Genomic DNA, 12,530 nt, shown 5'->3' on the forward strand with positions numbered 1-12,530 from the left:
GATGACAAATAGTAATATTTTTTATATTTTGTAATAATTATAATAATTATTATTTTGATTTCATTTTTCCCAAGATTGACAGGTGAGGCACTGCCTCCCCTGCCTCCCCGTCACGTCACTGAATATGATCTTGCTCAATATGTTTTAGTGAAATGTGTAGTCTAACCTGTCATGCACTTTAAACGATCGACCTATCAGATAATCTGGAAAGCATTCATCGTTCTCCTGAAGTAAAAATATCCCTATGAGTTGTAGTTCTACCTTAATTCACTGTTCACGGCCCAAACAGTCAAAATAACCAAATCCAGCTACAATGAATGACAAGAAAGGGTTAAGTCGGAAGGGCACCCTGTACAAAATGACTGGACATAAGAATTTTTTTGTTTTTTTTAAGAACAAAGAACAAAAATAGACATACAAACATGAAAAATCTAACAAATCACGACCAGAGAAAAATAAATAAATACATAAATCAAAAGACATCCCACAAATCAATAAACACAACTGAACCCAAACAAATGGCCCACTTTGCCCACAGTCTGTCAAATTTGTCCATTTTCAAATTGAGTCCGAATGTGATTTTTTCCATTTGTCGAATGTCCAATATAATGTCAGTCCAGTCCTTGATTGTCGGTGTGTTTTGTGTCATCCATTTTTTTGTGATTGCCTTTTTCGCGGCTGCCAGGACAATGCTCCAGAGACAGCTGCTGGTTGAGTCCATGGCAGGAGTCCTGAGGATCAAATACAGAGTTCTGAAATCCATTGGGATGGTGATAAATTGTCTGTAAGGATTTGTTGATCTCAGTCCAAAACTTGTGAACAACAGGACAATCCCAAAACACATGATAGTGGTTTGCCTCCTGCTGCCACAGCCTCTCCAACAGTCTGTGTTTCCCTGTGAGAAATGGACACTTTGAAATGGGGTTATAAAGAAACGAGACACACTTTTCCAACAGAATTCCCTCCAAACATGTGATCCCGTGATTCTCCAATGAGATGTTCATATACTTTCCCATTCTTCATCAACCATAACAAAGTGACCCTCTCTTTCTCATTTACCCTTAATGTAATCAGTAGAGTGGCTGCCCAGATTGCCAATACATCTATACAATTAGTATATGAATCCCATTGAAAGTTCAGATAAGATTTTATGGATTTAGTTATAAGATTTAATAAATGTTTCAGTCAAAAGGCTTCTTTTTCATTTCTTGGTTATAATAACTCCTGATTTGTAAATATCTATAAAAGTTCTGCTTCTCCAAGTCCAAGGATTCGTTCAACTCATCAAAGCTTTGATTGCATCCGTATCTTTTCTCATATAGATTCATTTTTCCAGCTCAAACATACATTCTTTTCATCACCATTTGTTTATGCCTACGTCGGTGACACTCTCCCACACGTCTGCTCTTCTTAAACAGCTGGGCCTGTCTCTGTAGAGCCTCGTTTTCTCAGCTTTCATGTCAGCACCACATCTGTTGGCCTGTGTTAGCTGAAGTGTGAATAGGAGTGTTGGTACACCTGCAAATGTGTGGAGGTATGAGGGGGAAAAAGGAAACAAAGTCTTAAATGATAACAACTGCAAAAGGTTAAATGCATTCAGGAGACAAGTGTAAGCAGGCCGACTGACCGAGCGCTGAACGGCTTTGGCATCCTGGATTACATCGGGGAGGCTACGGATCCCGGGGATGGCTTTTGAAGGGCAAGGAGCTGTGAACAAGTGCCTCTGCTATCTCTCCGACCAATGGTTTAGAGAGTGTCCATGGCAAGCACACCCTTGGCATCATGAAGTAGGGACAAATCTGGGACGGAACATGGCTAATTAGGATCTCAAAATGACTTCATTAAGGACACGTTTTACACAGACAATTCAAATTAGTGAATATTCCAAAACTAAACTAGGACTAAATCAAGCGTTAACTGGGACCAAACCCACTCAAAATCAAGACTAAGGTTAAGATGAAGGAATATGATCAAATAAATTGTCTGGTTGAAGTCAGGACTAAAGGACCTGCAAAATTAGTCTCCCCAAACCAAGTCTAAAGCAAAAAACTACACTTGCAAGACTAAACCATGACTAAACCAGGCTTAAACCAACACTAAGCCATAACTAATCCCAACTGCCAAAGACCACTGTATAGTACCTCGACTGTTCCCCGCTCCGCTGTTTGAGAACCACTTTCCTTGACACACTCCCGAATTTCTATAGATGGAGAGTAGCTGTAGACCCGGCTGTCATAGTGTAGCTTAGTATTCATCTCACATATACTCTTCACCCGCGACTCTGCGAGCAGCTCAGGGAGGGCTCAGCAGTGCTCCAGCCACTTCTGACTTACTCTGCCTCTGCTGTCAGACACTAGGCAGGAGGAGAAGTTCAACACGGGTGAGACAGAGACATCAAATTCTCTCTGAAACGGCAGGTAGCGCGGGGATAAAAGCGGTGACACAGCTTGATGGGGAAGGCAGTTGATTTGGAGAGTTTATACGGAGAGGCTTCGACAGCGCGCGCCCCTATTGCGTGATGAAATCATTCGGATATGTATTTCTTTTCGTTTGACCCCCTTTACGTCCAGCACGGGGTGAGAGGTGGTTGAGGTACTCGTAAGCCGGGTTGAAAGGTGTCATTGCATTTTAGCATCGCAGTGAGCCAAGAAAAAGAAAGAAAATATGTTTGCTTTGACCAACAACTTACAGCACACTGTGGCGTGGCCCTTATATGAGCTGATGGGAGTTGAAATTGAGGTCGTGAACTCTGTCGTTGGGAAAATGACAATGCTTACCGCAACCTCTAGTGCCTTATCGGGTCACGGGTTATGATACTAAAGAAGGTTAACTTTCATGTTCAGTCTCGGTGGGGTAAAAGGAACTGTGTGAGTGTAAGTCACCTGTTCTGAACTCTGCAGAGGTGCCAAGAAGAAAAGCATTTTGAAGTTCACACACAGATTTGTAAGTGGAATACTGCAGTCTAGTGAAGGCTAGAAAGACCACGCTCAACAATACTTACTCTGAAAGGAAGACAACTGAAACACTAGACTCTGGCAGGGAGCAGATTGTCAGCGCTTTTGGTAATGGCACAAATACTGGTGCTAAAGCTAGGCCGGCCCACGGGCTTTTTAAGTCAATAGCTCACTCTAAGTGTCAGGCCTGGGAAGTTCTCTACTGTGGCACCAAATGATCTCAGGATCAGCAGAGTTCTCCTTATGCTGGCCTTATTAAAAATTAATACAAGTGCAATCTGTGCTCTGGAGATCAATACATTGTGTTAACTCAGTGCAAGCGCTCCTGGGATGACACGGTGCTGTTGTGGATAATGCCAAACTCATAAAAAAGAGCCGATCCCTCTCTGAGTTTACAAACTCTATAGTAGACTGCAGTTCTGGTTTAGAGCCCTCTCATTTTTGAGACTGAAAAGAGAAACATGCTTCTTCAAATGGATTCAGTGCAATTCATATCTGTCAAACATGTTGACTGACAGAGCACCTGCAAGCACTGAAATTATACATGCTTTGATCTGTTTTTTTTTCCATTTTGATTTTAATCAGCTTGAAAAGACTGATGATTCAGAATGAAGTAAACAATAAACTTGAAATGCAAATTCTGAACTGAAACAATAACAAACAAAAGACCTTTGATACATTTTAAATAAAATATGCAATGTATCAGTTCCTAGATGTACTCCAAGCATGACTTTACCATGCACCTTCAGAGTTAGGCGTGTGTAGCACATAATGAATGATGAGAAAAGTCAAACATGCACCATAACTGCCGGTAATCAAGTGCACGTCTCGTATGTCCTAATGCATACATCAGTGACATACTAAAACAGCCATTGTGTGTCTTTACATTTCTATTTGTAAAACATGTGACATGTAAACCGCAGCAGCAGCTCTGCAGGTTGTGAGACCTGTGCTTTACTTGTGTTTGTTCTATGTGCACTTTGTATTTACTGAAATATTTTCCATGTTTGTGCGTCTGGCACCACAAAACTGCAGCATTTATCCGACAGCTGCTTCAAGAGACGACTGCTTTCCATTGATTTAGTAGATAAGGCTCTTACCTGTGGAGATATTATGGGTTTGTCTGTGCGCTTTATCTTCCCAGAGACTCTTGCTTCCTGTGTGTTGAATACTCCTGTTATTGACGCTGTTTTTGTTGTGTGTTTCTTGGCCAGGTTTTCCCAACGAGCCTGCGGCCGACATTGCCCTGAACACAGTCAAGACTTGGATCGAACAGAATCCTGATAAGGTAAGGCTGTGGTTCTCAAAGTGTGGTGCGGGTGTCAGCGGTGGACCTGTAGATAGTGTTTGTGCTGTTTTGTTCTTATTGTAGTACTACCACAGTAATTGTTAGTTTAAGGGTTTATTTTGATCAACCACACGTAAACTGTCATTGTATTTGTCTCGATTTAATCTGGACTTGGTTTTGGTATAGTTTGGTCCTGGTTTATCTGTGCTTGCTCATGGTTTGTTATTTGATCAGTCCTGGGTTAAATCCTGGTTTCCTTGAAAAGAAATATGCTTCATTATGTTTTTGTATCGATACAGCTTTACTGCCCCTTTAGTACTGATTGAAATGTTGCTATAAAGTTTACATTTAGTCTCCGTTTACCTAATTATTGCCAGAAAAGGTTTTGCTTTTGTGTAAGAATCACTGAGGCAGGTCTAAAAGACGCAGGTGTTCATCGAAGCAGCGCTGCCTATTGGCCATAACGGACATGACATTCACCTGCTCCGCTTGATCAGCCGCTCTGCCTGTGCAAAGCATGCATGTCAAATTAAAGCCTGACTGTGACTAATCGGGGCTTAAATAGGCTGTAGACTGTTTAATTGGTCCACACACAGCAATTGGATTCAGCAGAACGTGAACATGCATCGCAACATCCAAACCCAGCTCCCCTATCGCAAAATCAATTTAAAAACTGCCACATTGTAGTAATAAATACGTTTTTCATAGACCAAAATGTATGCAAACTTAAAAAAAGCACAGGACTATATAAAGTCTAATGTCAAATCCTTTTAAAAGCCTCTCATTTGGACAGGGTTTTAGGCTAAAGAAAGAAGTTAAACCACAAAAAACAAACAAACAAACAATGTTCAATTGCAGTTATTAGGCGAGTGACAGAATAGTCATAAAGGCACAAAATGTATCCGTTTCCCTCCGCTGGAAACTCAAATGAAAGTGGACATTTTAATTCCAAAGCCAATTGGACTGAAGATTGAGCTGCATGCGGCTTTCAAGGACTTAACCACCAAGTCGCCAGTATTACCACCTTATTATCCAGGCAGGCAGAAAAATTTACACGTTTAGGAAAATAACACTTTACACAGACTTCTGAGTGCATTATGAAAAAGCACTGTAAGTGTGTGCACATCTTTATATTATAGTCGCACCGTGTCAACACCGAATGAGGAAAAAAAAAGCCTTTTGCAACTTTGATCCTTTTTGTGCAACAAAACACAGAGAAAAGTAAATAATGTCATGGCTTTTAGTGCTTTCAAAGTAGTTGTAAAAAACTACCCACAACCTTTGCATACTTTTATTCCATATTGAGTGTGCTTTTGTATATGAGTTTTATTTACTTTTATTGGCTAGATGTTACTGTTTGTTTCATTTGTTTTGTTTTCAGTAGGGTACATACGAGAGTTTCTCCCCTGTATGAATATAAAAACATGGCTTGGTAGTTTAGGGTGAATGGCTAGATTCACTTTCAAAGCCGGTGGTAACATTTATTCGTTTTAGTCTAGTAAATTGGTTGCTTTAGTAATAACAGCAATGTAGAAAAGAACATTTATCCCTGACAAAAATATGTTGGCAATTATGGTAACAACAAACGAAACTTTCTTTTGCGTAAACCAGGGTAAGATTCGGTCTTAAAATCCCCCCCCATTTGAAGGGTGACGAACCTTGTTTAAGAATATTGCATATGTTAAATTTGCCCCCGTGAAATCATTCCGCGAGCCCCTGATTGTCAGTCAGGTAGTAGGTCATCATTTTTTATAGTGTGTACAGTATGTTTTTAGTTTCACAGTCTTGTCTGTTTTCTTTTTTTAAAAATAAACCCTTCTTTGTTCTCAAAAGATCTCTTAGACTTTGGCACCTCACCGTATCTTTGACCTCACCCGCCCTGTTTACAGTAAGTCGTTCCAGAGCACCGTGAAAGTGAGAGACTATGATTGGATCTTTTAGTGGTCATATTTGTTTACTGCGTCTCATGTGTTTTAGTTTCTCACTGTTGTCTGAGGTGTTTTATAAGACTCTAGGTGCTGCTGCTGCTGCTGCTTCCTTTCTGCTCCGTAGCGTTATGGATGCTGAGAGCAGGCCGCCCCAAATGATACGGCGGTGCAGGATTACTTTGCCGTTGATGTCCTCTGTTTGCGGCTCTTGTCGGCGTCCCGATGATTGCTGTAACATGCACTCAGGGAATCCATCAACACTGCGCCATAAGGAAGGTTTTATGGAGCTTATTGCCGACTGTAAATAACAAGCTAATGCTCCGAACTGACTTTTGTGGTCGGAGTTGCACCGTCATCCCGGGTTGCTCCTCGCCGTACGGGGATGCATTGTTGACTGATGGCTATCTCCGCTGTGGGGCGATCAAGCGGAAAGCATTACTATTCATGAACGCAAGGAAATATCTACAGAGTCTTTTTTTCTGGAGCATTATTTGGCAAAGCCTTCCGTGTGCTGTGGATTCTCAACATGGAAATGCAAGTGCTACAAAAGCTTTTAACAGGATCACAGAGACGAGTGAAACAGTTTGGCTGGAAGCATTACTTTTTACCATCTGAAACCACAACACATGGACTGAAACTTGTCTTTAATGTTTTTATATTCATTTGTTTTGTAAAGATCCAGGACCAGGAGTCTTCAATGAAATACACTCTAAAGTAGCAAATCATTGGCTTGATTCCTATGTAGTTTGTAGTTTTGCTGCCAAGATGTCAAGATTACTTGTTTAATCAATACTTGTGATTATTCAAGCCCCATTATAATTATAAAGTACTAAAAAAAATATAATCATTTAAATTCAGTCTTCACCCGAGAAAAGTAAATTATTATAACTATTCATCCCAGTAAATTTACTCCTTTCAGAAAGTTTTATTTCATGACGCTGGTCTCATACTTGAAGCCGTAGTAGACGATGCTTATGTAAGTGAGTGGGGCTCTAATACTTTGTACGAGCGTCTTAAAGGTTGAATGGACTATTTTTTTGGCCCAAATCTGAGTCTTATTTCCTCGTGGCGTGGACTGCCGATTAGTCCTGCCACGTAGCAATCATAGACACACCTACCGCTCACCTGCAGCCTCGTCTAAGCGCATTGATCTATCATAATATAGTTCCCTCAGTGTACGGGACAAAATTATCTATCTACGGGAGACGAGAGATGCGATGCGATCCGTCGCGCTGATAAACAAACGCACGTGTGTGTTGTATCAGTCCGCACGGGGGAGTGGCATGCGCACTTCTGCCTGAGTTCTCAAATCGCCAAAAATTCGTCCATTGCGCCTTTAAGTTTGATTGCAGCACACATTTGCTGTGGCATAGTTTCAACAAGCTTCTGCAATATTAAAATATTTATTTCCATCCACTATTGCTAACCCATTTTTCACCAGTTGATCTTATATTGATGATGGGAAAGTGACCACTGAACAAAGCCTTCTCCAGCGTTTCCGTCCCAAACACTCACTGGGGTTCAGATAGCAAACACTTTTGAGATATCAAGAGGCAATATTGTCAACTGTATGCACAGGCTAACACGTTAATGGGAAGGTTTAGTATGTGTTCCTCTGAAGTAAAGTGCTCTTTGTTCAGTGCCTACTGTACGTCACTGTACACGGCTCCTCTGTGGTGGAACTATGGACGTGGAACCTTCCGCAGGCTCCAAGTGGCTTATAATGACGCCCTTAGGCACAGCACCCGTCAGCTGTTTGTGGATGCTCGGATTCCAACATGTGAGGCACTATTAAGACATTTGACATACAAATTCATGCAGCGCCTGGAGGTGTCTGAAAATAATGACACTGACCGAACCTCAAAGGAGCTCATGCAGATAGACTTCTGCTGAAAGCACTGGGCAGAGAGTCTCTATAACAAATCAAATGTTTTGTTTTTTGCACCTTGTCTTCTTTTAACTATGGACCACATTGTGTCTGAAATACATAACTAAATAAATGTATATGCTGAATATTTTCCATGACCACGGGATTTGTCGCTCCACACGGTTGCGGCTGAAATATCATCACCTGCAGCACTTACGTATCCAGTAGGAGACTGACCTACTGCATTTGTGTGGTTGAGTCCAAGTGGCGACTTTTTGGCAATGTTTTACTGAAGCATTACTCTTGCAGACTGCTTTAAATTTTCATTAAAAACAAAAACTTCTCTAGCTGTGGTTAAGTCGTAACTTACACCTTGATTAGTCCTAGTTTAGTGATCTTGTTTCCTATGCTCAGAAAGCCAAATATATTCATAAATGCAGTACTTTGACAAACACACACTTTTATGTTATTTATGCATTTACAATATTGCCTGAATCTAGTTTGCTTTCTGTAATGTCATAACGGTTGATAAAGATTGATGGACGTTTGCCTGAAGATGTTTAACGATGCAATTTGTCGAACAAGGATGATGAATGAATATGTGTGAATAGGGCAATTGTCAGGATCTGCTCCTACACACGTCAACATGATAGATACCTCACTGTGTCTTCTAATCAAAATATCAGCTCGGAGAATACTGCGGTGTTTGTTCTATGCCGCTCTTGTCACACTGCGGACAAACATCGCAACAAAATATGCGCTTCAGGTTATGGTACACATTTCCGTTTATTTACTCTCTCCATCTTGTCTCCAAATGACAGAACAAAGCCTTTCATTTCTTCAACATTATCACAGATTACACGGACGGCGCAGATAGAAGCTCGCGTGTGGAACAATAGCAGTAGATTTCAGAGCGCATCCATCTCCAGCTCTGTGCCGCTCTGCAGACTGTGCGCTGGGGGCGTCCGCTGAGACCACGCTGGTTCTGGGCCATCAGAAGGGCCTGCTCTGGGCGAGATACTGGCCGTTTGTCGCTGCATGTCGCCACAATGGACTGGACAATGATCTACTGTAAGACTGAGGCGCACAGCTCATCGGGCCAGGCCTCTCCGTGGACCTGCAGACGCCATGGCGGTCACACGTGTGTTCATCGAGACGTCCACTTATGAGAAATGACAAAGTGTATGCTGTGAAATAGTCTGGGCAATGTTTTGAATGGGATTCCGGCTACAAATGTACAGATAAAAGACAAAGTTGCAAAAATTTGCTCACTTCCAATTTCTCTGAGCAAAGGTCTGATGTGTTTTTGTAGATCACAAACTCAACTTCAGCATTATTTGGGAGTAAGCATTTTTTTCATAAATGAGATTATATATGAAAGGATTATTACGGATTATGTTATTACTGAAGAAGTTCTGAAGTAGGAGAGACTGCAAACGATTTCTGGAACGTTCTCAACTTTACTTTTATTGCATTGCTATCAATAAAAAAGTAGCAAGTACAATAAATAAATAAATATGTATGTATATATTATTTTTTTTGTTAAGCCATCTGTTTATATTTTGTTTTAATCCAGGCATGGGACCAGAACAGAGCATGCTTTGGTGTTTACTCTTTTTGCTTTTACAACATAATTTTTGGCCTAATCTGATCTATAGTAAATCATGCATTAACATTTTTCCCTGCAGAAATATATATTTTTTACTATTAATCCACCAGATATTATTTTACAAAAGAGCACCATCATTGGGTTTACCACACATCTCAGCACATTCCAACTGTCATTTCCCAAGCCATAACAAGACTCTGAAACTGTTCTGAAGTGCTGCTCAGTGCAACAAACACGGTCAAGTCAAACTGCTGCAGCCTGGAGAAGAAAGATGATATGTAATTGATTAGCGGTGAGTTTATCTTAAAAGCCGTCCCGCTGTGGCCCAGGCGCTCTCACTGCTGTACAAAGGTCCCTGGTGCCCGTATGAAATGCATTCTTAAAAGCACCTCCACTCCCACTGCGGGCAGTAAACAGGCCGGCCGTGGTCAGGCAGAGCGCATCCTTTAATCTATACGGACTGCAATGGGCCTTCACTTCACAATAGATGAAAGAACAAGTCCACCTCTGTCTGCTTGTGAAAGAAAAAGAACATGTGTACAATGCAAGCCTGAAGTCTGCAACATCTTCAGAAATGGCCATAGTTTCTAATCGTGTCCCGTGACTTTCATTCTATAATTTTTTTGCCAATGGTCTGTTTTGCTTGAAAGTCTTGTCTTTGGATGGTGCTGCTGGTTTGGTCAGGAAAGCATTCAACTGGGAATGTGAATTTCCTGATTAAATTAAGGGTAAATAAAATAAAAAGTGGTTGTCAAAGTGTCCGGCCCAGAGCTGCTTGATACAAATGTACTCTTTTCCTCTCCAGCCATCTCTATCCACGAGTGTGTTTGTGCCATACGCATGGGTCCATATGGTACTGAGCTTTTTTGTTCCAGATTCACTCTCTGGCACTGGTTTGCCTCCATTTTCAGATGTAATTTGGTTTAATTCATGCTTGCATTGGTTTAATCTAGCTTTGAATAATGTGCTCTGACACTTTATTTGGCTGTCTTGGTTGTGCTGTGGATGGCCAAGATTTCTAATGAAGCGTTTTGAGGGCCAGCAGCCTGCCATTAGTGACACTCTCTCAATACTGGAGACAGATTCAGAGTTCGTAATAAGCCGGGCTGCGCTGCAATGCAACAGGACTGAGCTGATGTGTGAGACTTCACCTGCGTCAGTATAAAGCGCTGCACTGTGCCATCAGCGCTCCCAAAACAGGTGTTTACATCCTTCTCCTGATCTCTGAATGATCTGTTTACCTTGTACTACGTCTCGCTGCGGATGCCTGATAATACATCCTGTCTCCGAATGCATGTACCATTTAAAAGTCATTGGTGACAAATACCAGAGGAAAGTATGAGAAAGAAACGGTACGATATGTTTTATGTGGAGACCGATTGGTTGAAAGGCTGTCAGGGTCTGGTGGATGACACATTGAAGTCTTCTTGTCAGTGAGTGAGTAAGATGGATGACCGCTCTTATCGGCTGCATTGTCACCTTCACAGAAGAATATTTTGTGCTTTGACCTACTTAATATCACTTTTATACATGCTCACTAAATAAGCGCCTGTATATCAGATAACGTGTACACAGCGGTTAAAATGAGGATTAATGGCCTTGTAAAGCTCAGTGTCTTGTGGGTCCCACTCATCGAGATAGCATCTGTTCTATCAACGTTTATTTAGTCTTCTGAAAAGGATCAAATGTTTTGGGAGTCTAATAATGGATAAAAATCTTTGTGCTTCAGTGAATTGTTGCTTTTTCTCCTAAATTATTTGCTATTGTGTGTGAAGTGAACAGCCTGATGTTCTGCCCACACGAGGCTTGATAAAGCGAATCAATATGACACACACAAGCCATAGCTGATGAACCACTGGCATATGCACACCTTCAAAATACTGCTTTATCTGCACTATTCTACGAGAAAAAAACAAGGAAGATCGAAATGTAATACCAGCAGAGTTTAAAGGTCCCATAACATGCAAAATCGACTTTTCAGAGCTTTTAACCTTCTTACATTGCTATTTGTGCTTCATATATGTACCCAGAGTGTTTTTTTGATTGATTCCCGCAGTTTGTAGCTATATTATAAACTATATCCTTTCCGCGAATCTCCAAACTGACAGGCGGTGGAGGCAAGACCGCGTCATAAGGGCAAGCACGCGTCAACAAACAAACAGAGAAAGTATGTATTAACAAAACCCCAAGCATCAGTGCTTTATAAAATAATACATAACATGAAAACAGTTGGAACATGAGCCCAAACCCGATCGGAACAGACATAATGCCAAGTGTAATTAGGGCTGCATGGTTTTTGATTGTCTTGAATTCAGTGAAATGGCTGTGCTTGGGATTGAGAGGCTCACATTTGTCCAGTTAATGCCCGGAGGAAGAGGTAGATGTCGGACACTGGACACTGTTCAGCCTGCAGCGGTCATTGGAAGTCCCCGTCTAGACCCTTTGAATAACACTGGAGCTGAGAGGGTCCTAAAAGCATCAGCAACAATGTCTCTGATTACTCTTATACCGGGGCTGCAAGTCTTTGTGGCATGTTGGTCATGCGTATTGGTTTGTTGACTACATTGTCCATTTATTTAGAAAAAAAAAATGTCATGCTTTTAGATTTATTCTGTCAGTGGCATAAAACACTGTCATTGATTATTAATAAAGTTTTCTCCATTCTTGATGCTGGTAAGAAGCAAGGTCACCAAATTGCACCAGCATCTCCAATCACTTCACACACGGGCGAGGCGGGTGAAGGGTCTTGCCCAAGGACACTATGACAGTAGGTCGGGTTTGGTGGGCGTACACTTAAAGACTACTACTTGATGATTCAGTCTTAGTTCTGTTTTTATAGGGTTTTTTGTCCTGGGTTTGGCCACGTTTATTTGTAGTTTACTTC

General features: G+C 41.3%; 1 protein-coding gene across 1 annotated transcript in view; it reads left to right on the forward strand.

The window, feature by feature from the left end:
* macrod2 (mono-ADP ribosylhydrolase 2) overlaps nt 1-12,530 on the forward strand; it is a 583,152-nt gene that overhangs the window by 449,360 nt on the left and 121,262 nt on the right. The window contains exon 8 of the mRNA XM_072436382.1: nt 4,169-4,242. Within this exon, the coding sequence (XP_072292483.1) occupies nt 4,169-4,242 (74 nt within the window). The remainder of the gene's footprint in view (nt 1-4,168; nt 4,243-12,530) is intronic.

The sequence above is a fragment of the Eucyclogobius newberryi genome, unplaced genomic scaffold, assembly GCF_026437365.1.
Source record: "Eucyclogobius newberryi isolate DKJ021-1_F unplaced genomic scaffold, fEucNew1.0.hap1 SCAF_8, whole genome shotgun sequence".
Taxonomy (NCBI): domain Eukaryota; kingdom Metazoa; phylum Chordata; class Actinopteri; order Gobiiformes; family Gobiidae; genus Eucyclogobius; species Eucyclogobius newberryi.